This window comes from Primulina eburnea, unplaced genomic scaffold (assembly GCF_022965805.1).
Source record: "Primulina eburnea isolate SZY01 unplaced genomic scaffold, ASM2296580v1 ctg448_ERROPOS400000+, whole genome shotgun sequence".
NCBI lineage: Eukaryota > Viridiplantae > Streptophyta > Magnoliopsida > Lamiales > Gesneriaceae > Primulina > Primulina eburnea.
This window is the reverse complement of record NW_027331260.1, coordinates 581,687-608,432: the sequence shown is the minus strand read 5'-3', so window position 1 is coordinate 608,432 and position 26,746 is coordinate 581,687. Positions and strand designations below refer to the sequence as shown.

The following is a 26,746-nucleotide window of genomic DNA, read 5'->3' as shown; positions in this document are numbered from 1 at the left end:
CCGTTGTTTTCAGACAAGCCATCACGAGAAATAACAGTCACATCGCGCTTGCTCAAACTGATATACTCAATCGAATCACCGAGCATGATGATCTATTTCGATCATTTTCCACCTCACTGGAAGTAATGGATGCCAAGATTGATTCTCAAACTCAATCTATCACTACTCTCAATGATCGTATCTCCACTCAAGCTCCGTATCTGGAGATGCTAACTAATGGCATTCAGAATCTGTCTGGAAGAATGGATGATCTCTTGGCCCGTGTGATCGCTGCTGATGCCAAAAAGGGGGAAGAACGAAGAGATCAATCAGAAGCTCTAAGGAAATCAGAGGCTGAACCTTCAGATAGAAGATTTCAGGATCCTAATCCTCAAGATGAAGAAATCATTTACAGGGACATTGGAACTGATTAATAATTTACTTTGTTACTTTATTAACTTTATCCTTTTGTCACATGATTATCTGTTATTTAACGTTTTTCTACTGTTTAGGTTTTGGCATCACCACAAAGGGAGAAATTGATAGACATGAATTTAATTGTGGCGATGTAAATAATAAAACCAGCAGACCAGCAAGAAAACAGTAGACTAACTAGAAATGAGAAACTACGGGTCTTGCAAAACCAAAGCAGTAGAAAGGATAGAAAAACAGAACCAGTAGAAGATGTTGCCTAACGTGACTACTTTAAATGTTAACGTTAAAGCTCCAAGTACTAGTATTAATTGCAGCATTAAATACTATACGGAGTGATTTAATGCACTTTATCAAGTTTAGTCTAAAACAGAACTGATTGTGTTATACCTTTTCTGCAGGAACCATTTTTGGTAATAAAGCTGATTCTATCAGTTATCTGAAGACATCTTCTGATTATGAACGTTGAACTCAGTCGCTTATATATTCGTGGAACAAATCCTTTCACGGACAACTCTACCACGTATAATATCTTTTCAAGGATCAAGGCTTTTACTCAACAGACAACCTCGAAATTCCTTGATCACTTAGAGTTCAACACAAAGAAAAGTAGCACACGCTTCATAGCAAAATATTCGATCTTTTGAAGATCGTCTTGTGTTACTGATTCTTACATTCCTTACAATCTTTCAATACATAATTTATCAGAAAGAGATTGTAATCTGAAAAGAGTCTTTTCAGAACTTTGTGTGTCACATTATTTGTGAGTCGAGTAACTAAGAGTTTCAGTAGGCTGAGGTGTAAGTCCTTCTGAAGTGGGTGTGTACAAGAGTTGTACTGTAATATCCAAAGTTTTTTAGTTATACCTTCTGGAAACAGAAGAAGGGGAGACGTAGAAGATTTCATCTTCGAACTTCCATAAACAACTGCTGCCTACTGTTATTATTGTTTTTCTACTACTTCATCAGATTGTTTCCGCACATATTATTGTAATCTAGGTGAAGGTGTACGTACAAGATAAACTACTATTTCTAACAAGATTTTAGTGCCTCATCGAAAGAGAAAGAAAAACGAGTAGAGTTTATTCACCCCCCTCTAAACTCAACTTCGATCCTCAACACAATAGTTTTTGTTATTTTTTTAGGGACAACAGTTTCACTCTTGTAATCATTCTTAATTGGAAAATTTAGCAAGTTATTGATAATTTGAATATGCTTTAATTTTTCTGTCACTTACTATTGAGATAAAATATCTTAGAGTAGGTTTCTTGTGAGACAATCTCACAAATTTTTATATTTGAGACGAGTCAACCCTACCGATATTTTCAATAAAAATTAATATTCTTAACATAAAAAGTAATATTTTTTCATTAAGGACCCAAATAAGAAATCCGTCTCACAAAATATGAACCATGAAACCATCTCACACAAGTTTTTGCGAATATCTTATTTGAAACTAATTAAAACAAATATATATTTATTCAGAAATAATTTACCTTTAGCTGACTTATAATTATTTACACATTATGGATGTATTTTTTTTAAAAATAAATTATTAAAAATAATTGTATATCAATTAGTTAAATAATAATAATTTACACATTATGGATGTTTTTTTTTGAAATTTTTTTTATTACAAATAATTGTATATCAATTAGTTAAATAATAATAATAATAATAATAATAATAATAATAATAATAATAATAATAATAATAATAATAATAATAATAATAATAGCAACACTTCGTTTTTATGAAGAACCGACATAAACATGGTGATTATAATAATAGCAACACTTCGTTTTTATGAAGAACCGACATAAACATGGTGATTACGTGAATCTATAGAGGCTTAGATTTCCATTTTAAGGGCAATCGTATCTTTAGTAGTTAACAAAAAAATATTAATTTGTTTCATTGTTTGAGCTTCAAGAATCACTTCTTCCCTTAAAATTCCGAAACCCATTTCACCGAGAGAAGCAAGAACAATTGTCGTGTGAAATCTCTTCGATCTCTTGATTGATCGTGCTAATGCTTCGATACGTTTGCAAATCGCTTTAGATTTTTATTCGATTTATTTTGTTCCTTTCATATCAAATCTGGCAAATTTAGGGGGATTGAATTTGAGGCCTCGCTTGTCATTGAAGCAAGCTTTACCAGAGGACCCAGAAGAAGAAGAGTGCAGGCCCTGGAGAAAAAAACTCTTGTTCTTCTCCCCACATTCAATAACAATGGGTTTCAAAGTCAGTTGGGTTTCGTTTTTCAAGATTTCATTGCTTTTACTGTTGATTACGGGCATTGTCATCGCTTGCTTCACTCTCCCTATTGAAAAGGTTGGATTTTGTTTTTTGGGTCCATTTCTTTTCCCTTAATTTTTTGTTTGTAGTTTTACTGGACTGGGATCAGTGTATTTATGTAATGGGTGAATCTTTATATTAATTTGGATTGTATTGGGAATTTTTCGATTCTTCCTGAGTGTTCTACATTGCGTATTTTATTTTTCTTGTTCTTTTTTTTCTTGTTCTTTGGCGTCTTAGAATTTGGATATGGTAATTGTGATTTATTGGAATAATATTTTAAGGTCATGATGATACTTAAGTTAATTAACTGTGTTTTATTAGTGTTCTTGGAGTGTTGGATCATGATAACATACCTAGGTTGCTTAATGGACTATTGGCATTAAGACATTACTTGTCATTGCCATACAACTGAGTGTTTTATCGGAAAACTTATGCCTTAAATTTGGGAAGGCCGATACACATTCTCTAGAGCTACCATATCTTAGAAAATTGGATTTCAATCATCCATACTTGGGTTACCCCCTTTTCTCTTTTGAGATAAGTATTACCCTGTCTTCATTAGTTATGGAAGCTCGTCTTCCAAAGGAGTATTGTGGTGTATGTACATACTTTCTGAATTGGAGGTTATGATAACTCAGACGACCATTTCTGAACGTATTTGGCCTTTTTGAACATCTGGAGCTATGTAGCACGGATACCTCCAAAATTTTTTTTTTTAAAGTATCGGGTACGGATACGACACGGATACGGATACGACACGCGGATACGCGTGTCTGATACCTGAAAATCCGTATCGTTGACTTTGTTTAGAGTTGACCAGCCGGATACGTTTTGGACACAGGGAGGACACGCCATGGATACGGCGTAGATACGTTTTTCGGATACGTTTGGGCAAAATTGCAAATATTTAAAAGTTTTAGGGGTTAATTAAAAAAATTAAAATTTCTAGGGACTAAAAGGAAAATAATTAAAATAAATTGGGTTGGCTTTTAAATCCCTAAATACTTTTGTTTATCTCTTTCATTCCATTTAAGTTCAAGCGTCTCTCAATTCAACCGATATGGATCTTTGATTTCTTTTTACTTGCTTAAGATGTATTTTATATTTAATATTTTGTACTTAAGATATTATGATTAATGAAATATTACAACTATCTCTATAATTTTTACTTTTCAATACTAAATTTATATAAATATAAATATATATAATATTTATATATATTTTAATGATTGTCGTATCCTAGACGTATCGTGTCTTATATTTTCAAAATTTGACGTGTCGCCGTATCCGTATCGTATTCGATACGATACTCGTACCCGTATCCATGCAACATAGATCTGGAGCAATTCTTGTGATGAATTATTACTACACATGGAAAGCAGATAAAAATATTACTAAGCAGAAACTTGCACATTGTTTATGGCTTTTCATTGAGAAGATTAAAGTGGAAATGTATTTTTCAGACTATGAATGTGATTATTATTGAACAAGTTATAGCACAGGTGATTACTCTATTTTAATACCGTAATTATATTGTTTGATATATGTTGTTTTGACCAAATATAGAAATCACTGACAGACCTGGCTCCTGAGACCACTATTCTGGCAGAAGGCCTGATAGATATATTTTTCTAACTAATTAATGTTGTTTAAATTTTAATTTGTTACCTTGTTATTTGATTCTGATTTCTCCAGATGCTGAAGGATTTCTTAGCATGGATAGAGCAAGATCTTGGCCCTTGGGGTCCTCTAGTGCTGTATGTACATTTTATATATGTTTTGTCTGGTTAGGTGTTGTACCATGCATACTTAGGATCATAGTACAAGGATCTGTTGGCTTTTCCGTTTTTTAATGCCAAAACTCAAAAGAAATAGTGAACCGCAAAGTAACTCTAATGATTTGTGGCACAACAGTTTTTAGCAGTGGAACAGGGGATTCAAGAAGGCAATTTCATTTTTTAGTAAAATTTTATGTAAATTATGGCGTGTTATGTGGAGTATACCAGTGGCCCCAACCGCTTTGTTGGCATGCTCTTTTAATTTTTTAAATGTTTTTCTTTGAAAATAAGATTATGATTCCTCTGTACCCTTTGATGCATGAAATGCCTGTCCTCTACTCTACTGATGTCGTTTGTTAGTTTAAACAAATGATTGAAATTATTATGATGAGGATTATAATTGTAAGGAATATTCTTTAAAACTTGGAGGATAAAGTTTCAGCTATGATCACTGTCTCTTCAGAATTCTCAAATCTTTGTCAATTTATGGGAAGAATATTAGTGAGCTGGTCTTCTCTCCCTCGTCCTTGGTTCTGTTAGTTATAGTAATCCATTACTTTTTTTTTTATACTAAATCAATGTTGGCCTTTTTTTAGGCTTCTTTATCCACATTTTATGACAAGGAATTTTTGGTGTTTTAGGTTCCTACAGATTTGAATTTAATCCATGGTTACAAATATACTGATTAATTTGATTGAACACTGTATGTATACTTGTTACTAACAAACTTTTTGAGTTACATACACATGGATTCTGAAATTTGCAGAGCTGTTGCATACATTCCTTTAACAGTATTAGCAGTACCTGCTTCTATTCTTACGGTAAGATTATGATATTTTTTAGCTGGGGGTGGTTTAATATTTGGATTTAAGTTCATGGTGAATGAGTGTTGGTTGTTGTTCTTGGGTATAATGGATTATGAGTTGAAAACAAGAAAGAATTTGTATCCATCATTTCTTAACATCCATTACTGTATTTTTATTGCTTTTCTCTACTTGTTTCCTGTAATCTATGCCCTTTCTAGTTATATAAGCATTATCTTGACATAATGGTTCCATTTTCACAGTCGAGCAGCATTCTTTTATGGGGCAGTGAAGGGTCAATACTCAATACCTCATATTCATGCATCTCTGTTGCCCTCCATTGAGTCTCGTGTTTTAATTATGGCAATTCTTAAGGAGTGCTTGCAACCACTAAAAAAATGTGAATCTTCATTAATCACTTTAAAAATATGTTTTGTCTATTTCTTAACCCTGGATTTTACTTTTGTTTCTACTTAGTTTAATCAAAATCTCAAAGATGGTTCCATGGCATTTTAATTTTTCCAAAATGATTCTGGTACTTTTCTGAATAAATTGAAATCTATTTGGTCTTAAACCCAATAATTTTGAAGATAGAGAGGTAATTTTAATATTTTAATAAAAAACTAATAATAGAATTACATATTTACCAAGCGCTCTAGCTTAAAAAATTTCAGCTTTTCATTTTTTTTCCAAACACTTTCCACTTTTGATTTTCTCACTCTTCACAATCTCTAAATTTAATTAATTCTCTAAGATCGTTTTTTTTTTCAAACACTCCCTTAATCCATTCAAGATTGGCAGATGTTTTGCTCAATTCAGAACTGTCGTTTCTCTAAATGTTTTTCAAATTATTTTTCATATATAGCAAGCATGATATCAGTACTTTCCAACAAATTTTCGATTTACAGCTAAAATAAATTTGCTCGACTCTTCTATTTTTGTAAGAACTCATTAAGCCATATTTTTTGGTACTTGTAATCTCATTCAGCTGGGTGGTGGCTATCTGTTTGGTTTGCCTCTGGGTTTTGTTGCTGATTCTATTGGTGCCACGATAGGTGCTGGTGCCGCTTTTCTTGTTGGGCGAACAGTAAGTTTTTATATTCGGTTGTTCCATTTTTTCCCTGGTTCCGGTGATAACAGCTCTAGCTTCTCAATGACTTGACAAATTGAAAACATCCCTATTTATTGCTATTGTTTTCTGTTTCCAACTATGAACAGATTGGGAGATCATTTGTTATATCCAAGCTAAAAGACTATCCTCAGTTCAATGCAGTTGCAATCGCCATTCGAAAATCTGGATTTAAGGTTATGTGCCTTCAATGTCATGTTTATTTTCGGATATAGTGCTTGGCTTATTGTTGATACGAAAAGATTTGTCATCACATCCCTTGCTCATGTACCTGTGCTAGTGAGATTTCACTTATTGAGCTCAATAAGCAGTTCTAGTTGCAATTACATTGTTTCTGTCTGTGCCTTTCAAAAATGATTAGCCCAAAAGGCTGAAAGATTCCATTGCATTTTCTTTTCAAAACTGTCAGCACAATTGGATGGGGTATTATAAGATTGATCTTCAGGATTTATTATTTAATATACTAATGTAGTTGTGCTAAATTATCTTGTTTGTCTGAACAGATTGTATTACTGCTCCGACTTGTTCCTTTGCTTCCATTCAACATGTTGAACTACCTCTTATCCGTGACTCCTGTCCCCATTGCTCATTACATGCTAGCTTCATGGTTGGGCATGATGGTACGAAGTTTCTTGAATAATATTTCGAAGTTTATATTTTCATGGCATTTTAACGTGTTGTTCTTTAAGACCTTCAGACTTCAAATGATCTCACCTACTTGTTCAAAACCTTTGGAAGCCAATTGTTTTCTCATTATTTGCGTATAATTTGTTGAAAGCCATTCCATGTTCTCTGCGCAGCCAATTACTCTTGCCTTGGTATATGTTGGAACAACTTTGAAGGATCTTTCTGATGTAACACATGGATGGAATGAATTTTCAAAAACCCGTTGGGTAAGAGCTTTTTCATGTAGAGTTCTTGTCCTGTCCGGGTTCATTTAGCTCGACTTAGTATTCTGTCCAAAGTTGAAGCAACAGTGTCACCGTCGAATACGAGAGTCTAGCGAGTAGTGATTACCTTTTATTATATGCAGGCATATATTGTGTTGGGCCTTGCTGTATCCGGTATGTTTTATGTTATTTTATTTGCCATTTTTACCGTGCGTTCGAGTTCAAAAATTTACTGTACAACACTCATTGTTTTACTTCGGTGAAGTTGTGCTGATGATTTGTGTTACAAGAGTCGCCAAAGCTGCATTAGAGAAAGCATTGGCTGAAAACAAATACATTGAGACCGATTCCATGTCACCACAATTACCCATTGTTGATGATTCTGCTCAACACCTCCACCAGCCACTTATAATCAGAGTCGATGCGCCCTAACGAAATTACTAGTAGTTCCACTTGTGTGTAAATTCTATTATCCTGGGTTTTTAACGGGTACATCTCTTATTCATTATACGTAAATTTTGAATAGGCTTGTGGAACTTTGTCTGCAACCTGGATGAAACGCCAATACGCCATCATAATGTTTACCATGCTTCTTGTTTTTTTTTTCAACATTGGTATATTTTATGAGATATTCCTGAAGGTCCAGTTATATTTCTGTAGTTTCTTATAGCAGGAATTGAGTATCATCGTTTATTTGGGTGTTTACTTATTTTTATCGGCATTCTATAGAAAAACAATGTAATGGAGATTTCATCAACCAGTTGTACACAACGATTTCGTATGTAACCTCGCATCCTTGAACGGTGGCGCCGCCAAGTACTGTTTCCTTTGGTTTTAGACGCTAGTTTGATGGACTAATACTGTAATACATGATGGGGTTTTTCAATATGATCTGTATCAATGGTTTAGTAGTTATCTTTTCATGTCAGCCTCTCTTGTAGACCTGGCCATGGGTTGGTCCAGAGTCGGGTCTGGGTTCTCAACCCTTAACCGTAAGCTTGTTGCAATACAATCGTTGAAACGGGCTAGCTAGAATTTTTTCGTTGTTATAGACAAAATTATATACTTGTGTTTTTTGTGACCATCATCGCGATATGTCGAAAGTTTTTTTATCTGTATCGTTAAATCATAAGCAGTGGTAAAATAAGTTTCAAATTCATGAATGAAATTGAGGATCTTCGTAGATGTTTATTCGTTTCCTTAATAAAAGTTGTTATTTATTAAGTTTACAAATGATATTAGTAGTGGTAGTATGTTCACTAAAAATAAATACAATGTGCAACAATGTGTTAAATCTAATCAGATAATTGGTCACTAACATCATTAAACACTTTAAAAATGTAATGTCCGATATTTAATTACTGTAATCAGACGTTGATTAATTGACAGAATTGAGGTTATACGAACTCAAATGAAGAAGCGGGGCATCGTTATATTATAAACCAAGATGTTGGATCGAACATCTCGCGTCCGAGCGGTAGAAAAGAACCGTCCGAGCGCCAATGCACCATGAGTTTGGACAGAATGTTTGGCGCCCGAGCGGTAGAATATTACCGCCCGAGCGCTGAACAAGCGCCCGGGCGGAAATTCATGACCGCCCGAGCGCGAGACGTGTTGCACCAAAGATAAGCCACTTGCCCTTGCATGCAACGTGTGTATATATATATATCTATACATATCAATCCTTAGCCTTAAGAAGGAAAAAAGAAGAGAAACGAGGTGTCGAGGAAAGCTCAAGTTCTAATTTACGATTTGGTCATCTGATTTGAAATCCGAGTACAACACCGTGTTCCTAGCGACGACAGCTACAATTGGACGTAGATTTTGCTACGTTTAGATACAATTTGAAATTATGATATTGTCAGAATCGAATATGAATCATATATGGTGTTTCTGATATAACAGACATCGTATAATTGAAGTCAGATCGAAGAACAGACTGCTTATGTAATTGTTATGATTTTCTGAATTGATATGACTGAAATTAGACAGATTTGAGATTATGATCTACTATTGCTGGGGTTATGAGTTGTATTGATATCGATTATGCTTCGTGGTATTATATCTGTAATATTGATATTGACGGGGTTAATAAGACTGTATTGTTATGCCGTCGAAACATCAGTGGATTGATATTACGCAGATACAGTATTGATTGAGATGGTATTGTTGTATCGTATGTCGATTGACATTGATTAGATTGTATTTTGATTTGAGTTTTGATCAGCACAGTTATTGAATTGAGTTAGATATTGATATTGTGTCTGTTTGATATTGTCATTGCTAGATTTGATATGGACAGATTTGACTTTGAGACTTCGACTTCGTCAGACCAAGAAGAGAAAGGTATAAATTAATGTTGAGTTGGGAGTGCACAACTCGAGTGAGGTTTGACTCGAGTTTCCCTAAATCACATATTTTATTTTATTGCATTGTTAATTGCAATTGAATGTGATTGATATCTTTGGTCTATGGATTTATAGACAATGTATGTCTTGAGTCATAGGCGGATGTGCCTAGTCGTAGACATTTGCTCTTGTGACAGAAGGGCCGGATAGTAAGGACTCGTCACTGGCCCATTGCACTTTGTCGCAGGATAGTGTATTGGTGAAAATGCCAAAGTCTATGACGAATAGGTCAAGACACCGGACGTTTGGCTATATCGGAGTGGATAGAATCGGAGTTTCTTCTATTACTGGTGTCCGATATGGAAAGAGCCAAAGTCCGTGAATAAGAACATACCACCACCCCAATCGGGAGTGTAGGTGGGTGTATGTTCTTATTCCGATCGGGATCCCTAGATTAGGACTGAGTCGAGTCTGAGTCTGAGAATCACGGAGAGTGATTCATTGCTTGATATTGAATTATGTTCCTGATGATGGTACATGTTTAGAATATGATTGATTCTTGATATTGATTCATGTTTAGGATTATAATACATGTTTAGGATTATAATACATGTGATGAATATTTGATTCATGTTTCTGATTTTGATACATGTTAGGAATATCTGTTATATGCTTTTATATTATTTTTATGATTGCATGTATACATGGTTTATACTGAGAATATAATTCTCACCGGAGTTATCCGGCTGTTGTCTTGTTTGTATGTGTGCATGACAACAGGTGGGACAGGATCAGGGTCAAGAAGAAAACGAGGCTGGACTAGATAGCGTGGAGATCCGGGCTCATAAGTAAATTAGGATTGAGTACTGATATATAGTTGAACCTAGTTGAATTCTCATAGACAATACAAGACTTGTATAAATATGTATTTCGAATTGATTTACATTACGTTTCCGCTTTATATTTTAAAAAAAATTTTGACCCTATTTATCATCATTGATTGATTAATTCTAAGAATGATTAGAATTTAATTAGCGTCCGGGTCCCCACAACAGGTGGTATCAGAGCATTAGGTTCCAGAACAGTAGGTTTTAGAACTGTAGGTTCTTGAGACTGAGATAAAAGCTAGTGAACGGGGTAGAATGTGTTTTCTCTCCTGCTTTTGATTGCTAGCCTGTGATTTATTATAATATTGAATTACATTGTGTATGCTAGCATGATGTTATGTTTTACTGCTTTTAATTACATGTTACCTGAATATCTGAGTTGATTTGGTGATATGTATTACTTGAAACGGGATCAGAACCAATTCTTGATCAGAGATAAGCTGATCAGGATTGGGATTGAGACGGATTTGTCTCCTATTACTACTAATGCTTGTGATTATCAGATATTTCTCCTAGAATAATTCCAGAACGAGGTAGTACTTCGACTGATCCGATGGATGTGTCAGAGACTTTGATGGAAACACAGTTGATGAGATTTCAGTCATTTCAACCGCCGATTCTGAGGGGTATTGAGGAGCCAGGCGATTGTGAGAATTGGCTGGAGGATATAGAAATGTTATTTGAATTTCTTGGTTTTACAGATGATTGTAGAGTTAAACTGGTTGGAAATCAACTACGGGAAATCGCTAGGAGTTGGTGGCTGGTAACCAGGGAAGCCATAGCACAGCGTGGTTCAACGATTACGTGGAAGATTTTTAAAGTTGAATTTTACCAAAGATTTGTACCTCTATCATATCGACAGGATAAAAGTGCAGAGTTTACAAATCTAAGACAGGGTCAGTTGAATGTCGATGAGTATTTGGCCCAGTTTTTCACCTTGTTACATTTTGCTCCTCAAGTGGCTAGAAATAATACAGCTGTATCTGATCAATTTATCCAGGGATTGAATCTGGAGATACGTACATTGGTGAATGTGAAACAACCAGGTAACTTTGCTGATGCCTTGAATAAATCAAAGAGAGCTGAGGCAAGTTTGATTCGACAACGAGAAAGGTTGGATGTGTTCCGACCTCAGACACAGCAATCCCCTCTCAGATTTGATAGCAGCAGTACTAGTGAGAAGAAAGAGCAATTGAAGGCTCGAAAGAAACGGTTCAAGAAGTTAAGGAGCGGTTCATCCAACTCCAGTGGTCCTAGCCCGAGTTATACTGGAGTCCATTGTAGAACCTGCGGAGGGAGACATACGACAGAGCAATGCCAAGGAGTACTTGGTAGTTGCAACTTGCAAACAGCAATGACACTTTGCTAGAGTTTGTCCACAGAAAGGTTCCCGAAGATTTCAGGGAGCAGAATCATCTGGGGGTAGTGACCGAGAAACAGACCCAGGATGCACTCGATGATATAGTAACAGGTAATGGTTCTTTTGTGATTATTTCGCATATGTGTTGATAAATACTAATGCATACCCTACAATTATTTTTGAATAAACTACACTGATATATGCTTTATCTGTTGGGTCTGTATGTACTGTAGTATTGACTTCCTTATTTTTGGGGGAAAGATTGATATCAGGGAATTCTGTAAAATGTCATATACTGCAGTAGGATGAGAATGAGATCGAGTTAGATTGTATTGTAGCTTGTATTGTACCGGTGTTGTCGGATTCTGACTGCATGATGGATATTGTTATGCTGACCAAGTACAGACCTATTGTAGATGTTTTCCAGGAGATGGTAATATTCGGACCTGAAATAGCCGAAGAATGAACGATGTATGGTAAGGATTTTCGATTTTGAATTCCTTTGATTTCCGTATTATTTATGATTCGATGATTATCGAAAGGAATGGAGTAATTCCTTATGTGTTCAGTTGATTACTGAAATTGAGCATATCAGGAATGATTTGCCAGTAGCAGGAGAGTTGCTATAGTCGTTCCAGATAAAATTCCGGGTTTGTCTTATATAAGGGAGAGCGAGTTCAGCCTTGATTCGATATCAGGTATGGGTTTCATTTTAGAATTCTGTTTAGAATGAGACTGATTGAATTGAAAGAACTGAATGTCAGTTAGAAGATTTACTGGCCGAGAGTTAGAGTTACATCTGATTATGTGTTTCTCTGGGAAATACTTCAGTTCTGTGCATGAGTTGATAAATCATGTATTCAGAAGTGTGCTGATGACTTTATGATCGTTTTATCTATGATATTTTGATATATTTGCAGCATATGATTGAATTGAATCAAATAGTTGAAATTGTATTGAATATTCTGGGAACTGAGATTGTTGTATACATAATAGTTCGGAGATGAATCTTGATTGCAACAGATTGTATTTAGAGTCTGTTATATCTGAAGATAGTATACTGATTGATAGTAGCACAGTTGAGACCGTGATCAGTGGCTGAAAACGACATTGAAAATGACAGAACTTCAGAAATTTCAGAAATTACGTTTTATGAGTTTACTAGATCAATATAAATGATTGGTATTGTGAATCTGATCCGATATTGCTGTTATTCTGAATCCATATTTGATACCGAATATTATAAACCATTGAGATTATATACAGTTCAAGCCTACACAGAGCTGATTCTGAAAATTTCAGTAGTTCAGAAGTTTGATCAGACTGTTCAGAATTTGATTTCAATATTTGGTACAGTGTGTCAATCAGAATTCCAGGTAGGTAATACTTTATTTTATATAATTAGCTGATTTGTTTGTGCCAGATATTTCGAATTTGAAATGACAGGTATTGTCATATGCACACAGTAGTAGATTCAGTATTATTCTGGTAACATGAAATGTGTGATAATTGGAACGGACAGTTTTGATGTAAACAAATGAAATCAGTTATGTCAGAATTTGTTTTGAAATGTTTAAATCGCTGACAGATGAAGACAGGAAGATAAAAACCAGGAGATTGGTTATACAGATTATCGATTCCTGAATAGAAATAGAAGTACAATTCTATGGATCTGGTGATAGACTTACCAAAATTTTGCCAAGACTGTACCAGGATGTGGTTATGATTGAACGATTGTTCAAATCTGCATATGTTATATTGTACAGGATGACGTACAGATATGACTAGACGACTGAGAGGTATGTCAGAAAAGGGGTCAGATTGTATTGAATGCCAGAGTTGATTATATCATACCGTGATTTTTGGTTGATTTTGTAATTTTGGCAGAATGTATGGCATGATTTTTCATCTATGGTTTATATATTGAAGGATAGTCGGAGTGAACTATCTAGATACTGGAGGATATCCAGGAACTGTAGTGCTGGATTTTAGCACTAGTGACCTGATGTCTTGTCACTTTATGAATTATTGTACAATAATAACTATTAGATGAGTATCGAAATAGCTTTAGTCGAAGTATTGTACAGTGAGAACTGCGGATTTTCTTAGTATGGGGATGATACTGCGATGATGGCTGAGATTTGATTCGATAGGATCAGAGATCTGCTAAAGAAAATGAAACTGATTCAGAAGTAAATGAAGATAGCTCGGAAATTGATATGAAATATGCCAACGTCGGCGATGACTATTGATATTTGAGGCTGAAAATTGAATATAGCACTGACTGGGATAAACAGAGGTGGTTGCAGATGCTGATATTGATTTGTTAGCAGTGGTTGATTGGTATATACGGATGTTGTATAGCCAGTATTTTGCGATTGATTCGATCAGAATGATTTCGAGTGGTATAATGATATTATACTTCTTGAATGACTACTCTAGTCCGGAATCAGAGATCCGTGAAAGAAAGAAAATTCAGAACGAAGACTATTCTACTGTTGAATATACAGTAAATTCGTCAGGGCATTAGAAATGTTACTTGAAAGACAGAATCTGATATGAGACTGAGATTTCAGGATTGTTTCAGGGAGATGAGTTTTCTGAGTAACCTCTCTTATATGAGTGATTGCTTGTGATTTTGGGGACGAAATCATATTTTAGGGGGGGAGAAATGTAATGCCCGAGATTTAATTGATGTAATCAGACGTTGATTAATTGACAGAATTGAGGTTATAGGAACTCAAATGAAGAAGCAGGGCATCGTTATATTATAAACCAAGATGTTGGACCGAACATCTCAAGATGTTGGACCGAACATCTCGCGCCCGCGCGGTAGAAAAGAACCGCCCGAGCGCCAATGCACCATGAGTTTGGACAGAATGTTTGGCGCCCGAGCGGTAGAATATTACCGCCCGAGAGCCAGGAGATGTTCAGCCGAGTATCTCGACAGAAACTGTCGCGCTCGAGCGGTAAGTTTTAACCGCCCGAGCGCCGAACAAGCGCTCGGGCGGAAATTCATGACCGCCCGAGCGCGAGATGTGTTGCACCAAAGATAAGCCACTTGCCCTTGCATGCAACTTATATATATATATATCAATCCTTAACCTTAAGAAGTAAGAAGGAAGAGAAACGAGATGCCGAGGAAAGCTCAAGTTCTAATTTACGATTTGGTCATCTGATTTGAAATCCGAGTACAGCACCGTGTTCCTAGCGACGACACAAATCAAGGACAATACATTTCTCCCCCCTAAGATACGATTTTTTCCTTGAAATCACAGGCAATCAAATCATATCTATAAGAAGGTATAACAGAAGCTGAATAGAAAACTCATATCAGTGAAATAACTCTGGAAATCTATGTCTCATATCTGATTCAGTTTCCCAGGTAGCTTCTTCGATGCCATGAAGACTCCACTGAACTTTAACCAGCGGAATAGTCTTGGTTCTGAGTTGATTTTCTTTACGATCGAAATCTGAATCGACTTCTCGAAGTAACTCAGAGTTTCGTCAACTTCGGCTTCGTCTGGCTAAACAATATGTGAAGCATCTGGCATGTACTTTCGCAATAATGATACATGAAAGACATCATGTATCCCAGATAATGAAGGCAATAATGCGAGTCTATAGGCACGATCTCATATCTTCTCGAGAATCTCATACGGCCAATATAACGTGGAGACAACTTCCCTTTCTTGCCAAATCTGACAACTCCTCTGAAAGGTGAAATCTTCAAGAATACTCGGTCTCCTACCTGAAATACCAACGGTCTACGTCGAATATTGGCATATTTGGTCCGTCTGTCCTGAGATTTCTTCATCCTCTTCTGAATCAGCTTCACTTTCTCTGTCATATCTCTAATCATATCAAGAGCAAACTCAGGTACCTCGGAGATATCATTCCAATAAAAAGGGATCTGCACTTATTACCGTACAACGCTTCAAATGGTGCCATCTCAATACTCGTCTGATAGCTGTTGTTGTACGAAAATTCACAAAGGGGTAAAGAATTTTGCCAACTAGTGCCAAAATCTAGCACTACAGCTTTGAGCATATCCTCCAGTGTTTGAATAGTCCGCTCTGACTGTCCGTCTGTCTGTGGATGATATGCCGTACTCAGATGTAACTTCGTACCTAGAGCCTGCTATAAACTATGCCAAAAGTGCGAAGTAAATCGTGGATCACGATTTGATATGATGGACTTCGGCACACCATGTAATCTGACCACCTCTCGGACATATATCTCTACCGTTTGATCATATCTATATGTCATTCTGCACGGAATAAAGCATGCTGATTTGGTCAATCTATCCATCACGACCGAAATCGCATCACAGACTCGGGAAGAACGTGGTAGCTTCGTAACGAAATCCATGGAAATGTTATCCCATTTTCATTCGGGGATGGATAAGCTCTGCAGTAGACGCCCGGGTTTCTTCCTTTCTGCTTTCACCTATTGGCAATTCAAACATCTAGACACAAACTCTGCAATGTCTGATTTCATCTGTTCCCACCAAAACTGTTCTTCAGATAATTGTATATCTTCCTGCCACCAGGATGAATACTAAACCTAAAAAAGTGCGCTTCTGTCAATATCTGTCGTTTCAAATCTGAAACGTCGGGCACCACAAGACGGTTATTCACATATAACACAAGATCACGAACCTGATATTCAGATTGATTCCCTGATCTGACCATTTCAATTGACTTCTGAATATTCTGATCACTTTTCTGTGCTTCTTTAATTCTGAATATTAACTCTGGCTCGACTAGAAATAACGCACAGTCTCAAAGGCTAACAATCTATCTCAAATATCAACCCAAAACAACAACATTTTTCAATTAAATTCGAAACACCAATCATCGATTAGGATAAAGAACATACCTTTCGACTCAGTGCATCAGCTGCTGCATTCGAATTTCCTGGATAGTACTTGATTTCACAATCGAAGTCTTTCAATAAATCAAGCCACCTTCGCTGCCTCATGTTCAGCTCTGATTGTGAGAACAGATATTTCAAGCTTTTATGATCAGAATAAATTTCAAAGTTCTCACCGTAAAGATAATGTCGCCATATCTTCAATTCAAAGACAATAGTTGCCAATTCAAGATCGTGAATTGGGTAGCGAGACTCATGTGGCTTCAATTGTCTTGAAGCATAAGCAATCACATGTCCTCGCTGCATCAAAACACAACCCAATCCTTTGTGAGAAGCATCGTAATAAACAACGAAATCACCAATACCTGACGGAATAGTCAACAGCGGAGTACTGGTTAATCTCTTCTTCAACTCTAGAAAACTAGTCTCACAAGCCTCTGACCAAACAGAATGAGCGTTCTACTGAGTCAGTTGAGTAATCGGCTTCGCAATACTGGAGAAATCTTTGATGAATCTGCGATAGTATCCCACTAACCCCATGAAACTACGTATCTCTGGCACTGACATCGGTCTCGGCCAACTTATTACTGCTTCAACTTTGCTAGGATCAACTGATATTCCATCTCCAGATATGATATGACCCAAAAATACAACATGTCTTAATCAGAATTCACATTTTGACAGTTTTGCATACAATTTCTCCGTTCTCAATGTTCTCAACACAGTTCTCAAATGTTCAGCATGATCAGTCAAATTCTTCGAAGAAATCATAATATCATCGATAAATATAATTACAAAATCGTCAAGATACTTCTGAAATATGCGATTCATCAAACCCATAAATACTGCTGGAGCATTCGTTAAACCAAACGGGATGACAATAAATTCATAATGGCCATACCTGCTTCTGAACGATGTCTTCTGTATATCAGAATCTCTGACTCTCAGCTGATGTATCCAGATCTCAGATCGATCTAGGAATATACTGAAGAACCCTGCAACTGATCAACTAAATTGTCGATATGAGGCAAAGGATATTTATTCTTTACCATAGCCTTGTTCAGTTGCCATTAATCTATATAGAGCCTCATGGAACCATCTTTCTTTCTAACAAATAATACTTGAGCGCTCCAAGGAGAGACACTCGGTCTGATGTACCCCTTAGCTAGTAAATCTTCTAGATTATTTTTCAATTCGTTCAGTTCAATGGGTGCCATTCTGTACGGAGCTCTGGATATAGGAACAGTACCTGGTACGAGATCGATGCTGAAATATATCTCTCGGACTGTGGAGGTAAACCTGGAATCTCATCCGGGAAAAAGTCACGAACTCACATACCACTGGCAAATCTGTCAATGAAGGGCTCGATTTCAGTACATCTACTTTTTAGAGTAGGTGCACGTCGAGCCAATTGTTGGCCGAGTGTTCACAATGAAACTCTATGCATAAACAGTCTTTATATTAATAATATTTGAAATTATTATTTTGGCACTTCTTTATCTGTATACCCATGCTAGTTGCATAGATAAAGTCCTTGAATATACAAATAGTAGAAAGAATATGAGATGCTCATATGATAAGTATCATGAAACTCATATTTGCAATACTGTATATTCTAAACAGTTCCTAGTCGATTCAGCCGTCGCTAAGAAGTATAAAGGTCGCTCGAGTTCGAGACTAGTATCTGCGATATGAGTACCATGTTTCATTGGTAGGGGACATTGTGATGTCCTAGCATGCAGATAGGTGCTCCTGGTAGAGTGCACTGAACAACCCTCCATAAAGGACTTTCCAAGTGGTCCTCACTTATCGAGTGGAAATGTCCTAGTTTATGGTTGTACACCATTAGTTCTTATGATCCGGGACAACATTGAGACTCTATGTGCTAGCATTAAACTTTGACTTGTTTACCGACTCTCATGGGGTCATCAGGTGGCAAGGTTGGGTGCTCTGTCGAAACATATAGGAGTCGATGCATTGTAGTCGGGGATTCACCTCTTACCTTCGGGTATGGATATCTTATGTGATATAATGTGTATGTAGTTTGAAATTTCTGATCAGAGTATGGTGGTAATTATGAAAGGGGTTTCATAGATTACACCATCGATGAAACTACTACATGACACATAGTATCGATTCATTGACAACTCTCGATATACCAATGGTTGTCGAATCGGTCGGGATATATGTGTTGAAGGGACCGTATTGTACGCTAACCATAATTGAATGGTTCTTGCAGGCACTATCATTTGATACCTAGGGAATCATATAAGCGATGCTGCTAGGCGTTTAACATGATTGGTTGGGTACTATCAGACTTGAGTTCTGACGTTCTTGTTATCAAGGAGTTGATAATTAAGAATGGAGCAATTGGGGTATGCTCGTATAAAGGACATGTTTAGTCTGAATCACATAGATATTTGAACCCACGACTAGTTGTATCAATGAACCATTGACGGCTACACAAGTGCTGGCTTTTATTTGAGAAGTAAAATAGTTCAATGTGTTGAACGGCTTGTAATAGACAAGCCTGGTGAACGGTATGGTTTAAGATTTCGTATGATTATTGACTTTTTGGTTAAGGTTTAGTATAATGTGATGTTAAGAGTTGTGATTATGGGTTATAGTATTGTTGGTTATAATTGTTTTGTGGTGTTGTTGTTATTAGTTGTTGTGTAGTTGTTTTGTATTAGCGTTGCAATTCAGTCTTTATTTCAGAATTTTGATGAGATTGCCGAAGACAGACCGCACCCGCGGTCAAGAAGGCACCGCACCCGCGGTCTCATGCTTCAGAATTTCGGTTGTTTTCCAGTAGCCTCAGCGCACCTGCAGTGCAAAGTGTAGCGCACCTGCGGTGTTATGGCAGAGACCAGAGCGCACCCGCGGTCCGTTTAGGGGCACACCCGCGGTCGTCATTTTGGAATTTTTGATGGGTTGCGGAGAGCATAGCGCACCCGAGGTCGGAGAGGCAGCGCACCTGCTGTCGATGAACAGTAGAAGCGTGTTTTCGAGATTTTAGTGATATAAGGCATGAGTTGGCTTCATTTTCCTCATTTCCTTCCCACTTCTGTCGGTTATTCTCTCAAGGGGAGCTAGGGTTTCTTCATTTCTTTCTTCCCTTTCTTTGATTCAAGCTTGTTGTTGGTTATTTGTGTTGAGAGCAAGGTTATTTTGGGTTCAAGGAAGTTAAAGTAAGCTTTTGGTTTAGTTTATTCTTGGTTTTGGTGTTGGGAGAAATCATGGGTTTGTTGATGGTGTTGGTTTTATGGATTATTTGATATGGCTTTATGATTATTGAGATGTTGATTGTACAATACTTGGTTTATTGTTGTAGGAATTCAACCAAGGGTTTAGATTCAAGGTTCCAAGTGGTTGTAAGTAGAATTTCATTTCTTGTGCTCACATGATAATATATGTATGGTGTTTCAATGGTTTTATTGTGCTATTCCCTTCATTTGATTCATGATTATGTATTGATACACTTGTTATATATATATTGGAGGCATTTTATGTCTCAATTGTGAAAAAAGGAATACAAAAGATAAGAGTCTTCAAGTGTTTGATGAAATGCCAAAGAGTGAGTTCAAAATGATTTATTGGATTGATAGATACATAGTCAGATTGCATGCAATTAGTTGATCAACGACCATAGGCTTATATCCCTCAGAGTTATCGATTTATATCGATGGGATATAGGTACAAAGACAGAGATACTATATAGATATCAATCCAACAGAGAAAAGAGAAATACCATCTTATTGTTATATTATGCAATGTTATTCATGTTTCAAGAGTTGATGGTATTTAAAGTTTTCAAAGTCATGATTTTCAGAGTATGATATATATCCATTGCTATGTAAGAGTTCCACTTGCTGAGTTTTATACTCATTTCAGTTATTTCATGTGATGCAGATAAGATCGACGAGTCGGGACTTTGATTGAAGCCGGGGTCATATGCATGAGAGATGGAAGGAAGAAGATCTTTTGCTAGCATTTTTGGACATGATCACAAGAATGATATTTTGTATTTTGTTGTATCATTTTATGGATCATGTATATAATTTTGATATATATTGAAATGTATTTTGAATCCTTCTTCTATTTTTAAGAAAATTTTAAATTCCGCTGTTATTTTGTTAAAACCGATCAGAGGTGTCACACGGCTTATAAAGGAGTTTATAAGCGTAAGGAAAAATAGAAGTTTGACTTCTATGAGGAGAATATAACTTTTAATTTGAGGAAGTGTTCCTAAATTAAAAGTTGGTCAAATAAATAATGTATTTGAAATTGTGATTTTCATAAACATTATTATGGACTAAATTAAATTAATTCAAGTGTTGAATTAATTAAACACTAGTGGGCCTAGTAAAGTCCAAATTAGTATATTAATTCAAGTGTTGAATTAATTAAATAATATTGGGCCTTGTAGTGCCCAATAGAAAATAATTATTTAACTAGTGGACTTGAATAAATTCAAGTAATGTTTAATTAGTATCAAATTTGTTTGAGATACTTAAATTTAAGTCCATGGGTTTTTTAATTGTTAAACAACCCAAATAGATTTGCATACATGGGAGGTGAAAGGTTGGGAGACAACTTTTTGTATAACCAAGGCTTGGCATGCAACTTTTTTGCTTTACCTTTTTCCACAACCAAGAAAAGTCTTCCCCCTTGTCTTCCTAACCTCACTTGGCCGAAATTTTTCAAAAAAAATTCTCCTCATTTTTCTCTCCATTTTGATCTTCAATTGTTGAAGAATCCTTACACTTCTCAAAGAAAAATTCCTTACATTTTCTACTGCAAGTGTAAGGTGGTTATAGCTTGCAAGTGGTGGGCTTGATTTTTGAACAAGGAGTGTTCAAAGGGAGGCTTGTAGATTGTCATCCTTGAAGAGCTTAGTTGTTTATCAACTAAGTTGGAGCCATCATCCATCTTGAGAGATTGATAGGTATATCTTCTAAACACACTATGAATGTCATATTTTGTGTTTTGTATTTGCTACACATCCTAGTGCATGAGGTGTTAGGGTTTTCTTGCTAGAAAATAAATTTTGAACTTCTGTTGCACTTTAGAACACCTAAAACCGATCCCCTTTCAAATGGTATCATGAGCTAAGGGTACTAGTTTGTGTAGCATATACATAATATTATATTGAGGTCGATTTCTAACCGCATGAGATGTATTTTTGCAACAAAATCAAGCCCAAGACAAAGGGGATTTTCAGGCAGCATGTTGCTGCCCGAGGGGCTGCCCATTTCGGGCAGCTAGGGCAGCCCGAATTCCGCCATTGAAAAATATAAAAAAAAAAGTTTGTTGGCCGGAATCCGGTGACGAAGCTCCGGCGACGACGATGACGACTAGGGTTTCCAAAAGTGTTTTGGATTATCAAAGTATCATGGGCCTTGAAGTTGTTGGGCTATGAGATGGCTAACATATTTGTAAAATTTAAATGGGCCAAAATGTTTTTGGTGAAAAATGATTTTTTGGGCCCTTAAGTTTAAATTTACAAAAGTTGCAAATATTTTCTCATGAAATAAATAATTGAAGTTGGACTTTAATTATTTATAGTAAATTGTGATTTACAAGAAATTCAGTTATAAATAAATTAATTAGAAAGTAGACAAAGGTGTTTGTATACGTTGTTAATTTAGTTTATAATCGTGATAGTTAGTGATTTGATCAAGATATATAATATTGGATCAATTAATTATTGTGATAATTAATTGATGGTATATGATATGTGATATTATGCATGAAGTATGATCAAAAGCCCAAGCCCAATTTGCAAGGTGTATGCTAGGATATTTTGTGTTGAATAATTGTAATAATTATCAAATTTAAAGTGGGCTTGGTTTATGGCCCGTTCCCACCCCATGAGATGTATCCCTATTTACCATAGACATTAATTTGCAAATATGATTATAGTGGAAGACCAAGATTGGAATATGGTGGCCTTGATGATTATGAAGATTGAATACATGTAAATATTGGAAGCATATGTAATAGTTGCATTTGCATCCCATGCATTTCCATAGGATTAGACCTAGGCCCGTGTTTAGCTCACACGGGCCATTAGTTCGGGGGCGATTGATCATCCTTGTTTTGTTTACTGTTTATAATATATGCTATTATGTTACAAATACTGAGTACGTGCTTTATTATTATGATAATAACAAAGTTGCATGAATCCAGCAAACATACGGACAAACATGGCGGGCTTTTAAATAAAATTAATGATGATACCTTAAAAAATTAAAAACCCTCATTTTGAATAAGATTCAAAGTTAATATCAAGCCCGAAAAGACGAATTATAAATTTGTTTATAATTTCCATGTCTTCCATCGACAATGGGTGCATGATGAACGCTACCCGTGCTCGGGGCTCGGCTCATATTATTGGGGGCCCTGGTGCCGGAAAGTTGTGACATCCATTGACATGGTGATGTGAACTACGTGGAACTCCCATGATTTCGTCTCATATTATTGAGAGAACTCATGGCAACCGTCCATTAAAGTTCAACATCGATGGGTAAGGCTTGACACGAAAAGATGAACGACGTCATATTATTGGGTCCTAATCAAACGTGAGACAAACGTTTACGTAGAGGGTTGCATGGAGATGCAATTGGGCAATACCTTTTGAAGAACCTAAAGGGGGGGTGAATAGGTTCTTTTAGGCCCTTTAGCGTTTTTAAAACGAGTTTGCAAAAATTGCAAGCGGAAGACTTGAGGGACAATCACAAATAAAATGAATGCGTAAAGTAAGTGCGTAAAATAAATGCGTAGTAAAGTAAATGCGTAAAGTAAAGAGGGATAGAGATGTTTATGGAAGTTCGACGAAGAATCGTCTACGTCTCCCCTTCTCGATGAGGATCGAGGTATCACTATATCGACTTGGCTTTAGGAGCTCCAAGCTAGCTTTTACAACCACGCCTCGATGCGTCTACTTGGCCTTGAGGGCTCCAAGGATAGCCACGAACTTTACAACCCACTCGAGAGTATTACTCTTTTTCTACAACTCTTTTGATATTACAACTCTTTTAATCAACGCACACAAGAGATAGTAGAAAGCTTTGTAAGAGACAAGAGAGAGTGGAGTGGGATGATTGAAAATGCATCCTCAAAGGCCTATTTATACTAGTCTTGGACGCCAAGGTTCGGATCTTCTGTTTATGCTTCGGAACGTCCGATGTGATTGAAATCAATTTGCGTAATTCTGGGATGACTTCGGATCGTCCGTTCTTGACTTCGTAGGGTCCGAACATATGCTTCGGAGGGACCGATCCAGCTTCGTTTCTTCCGAACAGTTCTTTCAGACAGTGTATGACAGCTTCGGAAGGTCCGAACTCAAGTTCGTACCGTCCGAACATTCCCGCGTTTCCAGAGATTTGAAATCTTCAACACTTCGTAGCGTCCGATCATGTCCTTCGTAGCGTCCGAAATCTTACTCAATCAACAGTCAGATCAATTTGTCTCCGCATTCAAGTGATTTGATTGCTTGTGTTCGGAACGTCCGATCACGTCTTCGGACCGTCCGAACTGGCTCCTCGCAGCTTCCGAACAGCTTCCACTTTGCTTCTGATCGGCACCTTTTCGGAACGTCCGAACCAACTTCGGATCTTCCGAACGTAACTTTGTTCTTAGTTTCCTGCATGCCTCAATATAAAACATTAGTACATTTTTAAGCCAAGTTTTGGTATCATCAAAACAAAAACTTTGGGATATGTTACAGCATTAAAAACATTAATCTCATCTTCGAGATTTGTATGCGTTTAAGGCGTAACAATCTCCCCCTTTTTGATGATCACAAAACTTGGTTAAAAATTGAGAAACAATAATCAACATAATCTAAATTATTATTAAATAACTCCCCCTTAATCAAATAACAAGTCTAAGAGGTTGAATTAAGGCGAATTTATTTAATAACCATTTAATAGCAATTTTAACCAAATAAATTCTCCCCCTTTTTGTGATAAGCAAAAAGACATAAGCATAAAGAGAGACAAATAAACAGGTAAAATATCCACTAATAAATGCAAGTCTTTTATACAATGATGCATAAAGATAAAATAAACAAAAATAACAAAAACATAATCTAAGAATCCGCATCCCGCGACTCTCTATGTCTCCTCATCTCAGCCTCGATGGGATCAAGACGCGAGGAAGTCTCAGTATGATGAAGCTCTAAGGTAGACTCCAAAAGGGAGAAACGAGTGTCGAAACGAGTCTCTAATCGCTCGAGATACTCGAAAATCCGATCGTAGGGTCCAGAGGGAGCAGGCGGAGTGAAGCCATGAGGAAGGTCATCCATGGTCATCAAAGGAGTGCTAATAGGGTCGGGAACACGCTGATGGGATGTAGAGGGAATATCAACCGAAGGGGTAGGAGTGGTACCCGTAGTAGGGGGACCAGCGGGAAATCCTCTCGTCTGAACGTGAGGAGGAAGGAGACCGAAGGGAACATGAAAGTGTTCGGTCGGACGATAGGACGCAAAGATGCGATCCTTGTCGATGACCCAAGAGGATAAGACGGGATTCCAAGAGAGTCCCATATTAACAACAGTATCATGGTCGATAGTCTCGCGAGGAGAAATAGATAAGGATTCTTCATCTGTAAAGTCAATGCCCAGATGGGCTAGAATCCGGTTAATGAACCGGCCAAATGGAAAAGAGACGCGAGTAGAAGAAGCCGCGTACTCCATGGCGTACATAAGAAAACGGGGAAGGTTAAAAGGACGCTGGGAGACTAAATAATAGAGAATGTACAGATCGAGATATTTGCAAGTGGAGAGGTCTCCACTGCGAGGAACAATAGAAGAAGTGATGAGCTTCAAAACAAGCTGAAGCTGAGGAGGAAGGTCCTTCGCATGAGGACGGTCATCGGCAGGAGTAGGCGGACGACCGAAGATGGTGGTCAAGGCAGTGACTCGATCAAAAGTAGGGTCATTCTCAGTCCAAGACTGAGAAAAGAACTCACTCGGTCCGTCTCGAGGAAGATCGAACCAAGTGGAGAGGTCGGCGGTAGAAAAAGAAATGAACCGACCCTGAACAATGGTAACAACACGAGTGTCATCACCACCAAGAACTAGGGAAAAGTTCGCATAGAACTGATGTATGAGAGAGGTGTAGATGAGATCGGGTACGGAAGGTAGAAAGAAGTTTCCCCAACGTTGAGACTCAATAAGAGTAATCAACGTAAAGAAATTTGCACGAAGATAATCGGTGTGAAGGGTACGACCAGGCAGAATGTTACGGGTTTCGAATTCAGGTGGGATAGGACGAGGATTGGGTGGTTGGGTAAGATCATGATGAAAGGCACCGTGACGAGGGCGAACATTTCGGCCAGCTACGTTACGGCGCGGAGGCATAGTGAGTAGTGAGTGTTTTGTGTGGGGAAAGAAAGAAGGAGTGAATGAGCAAATAAATCAGAGGATCCGAACGCCTATTTATAGGCCATGTTCGGACGGTCCGAACATGAGTTCGGAAGGTCCGGAATTTGAACGGAACGGTTATCTGGCAGTCAGTTCGGACGATCCTATTCACAATCGGACAATCTGATCATAGAACGGAGGCTACGAAGTGTAAACGGAGGGTCCGAAGTCTGACAATCAGGCATGGGAAGGCGCGAACATTAAATGACATCGGAAGGAGTTCGGACGATCCGATGTTTGTTCGGATGGTCCGAAGAGGGAATCGGAGGTTCTGGAACCTATGGTCAGGTTCGGACGATCCGAACACGTTCGGTGGATCCGAGGTGAAACGGAACATCCGAATAGGAGCGGTGATTCCGAAGTAGCCAAGATGAGGAACACCTAAAATTTAAAATATTTAGCACATAAATGAATGTTGAGCCATAATTATGGATAAATACAATTAATTTGTATTATCCGACATTATAATGCTCACATTAATAATACTCCCCCTCAATTTAACAAATATGTACGAGAGTATTCGACTAGTGTTTACA

The 26,746-nt window shown here is 37.1% G+C and overlaps 1 protein-coding gene across 1 annotated transcript; it reads left to right on the top strand.

The window, feature by feature from the left end:
• Nucleotides 1-2,307: 2,307 nt before the first annotated feature.
• LOC140821186 (uncharacterized) lies at nucleotides 2,308-7,959 on the top strand. Its single transcript, XM_073181598.1, has 9 exons — nucleotides 2,308-2,743; nucleotides 4,406-4,467; nucleotides 5,255-5,309; nucleotides 6,280-6,378; nucleotides 6,510-6,596; nucleotides 6,924-7,040; nucleotides 7,221-7,313; nucleotides 7,454-7,484; nucleotides 7,576-7,959. Exons 1-9 carry the CDS (start codon nucleotides 2,642-2,644, stop codon nucleotides 7,740-7,742), a joined length of 813 nt encoding a protein of 270 aa, XP_073037699.1. The 5' UTR covers nucleotides 2,308-2,641; the 3' UTR covers nucleotides 7,743-7,959.
• The last annotated feature ends 18,787 nt before the right edge of the window (nucleotides 7,960-26,746 follow it).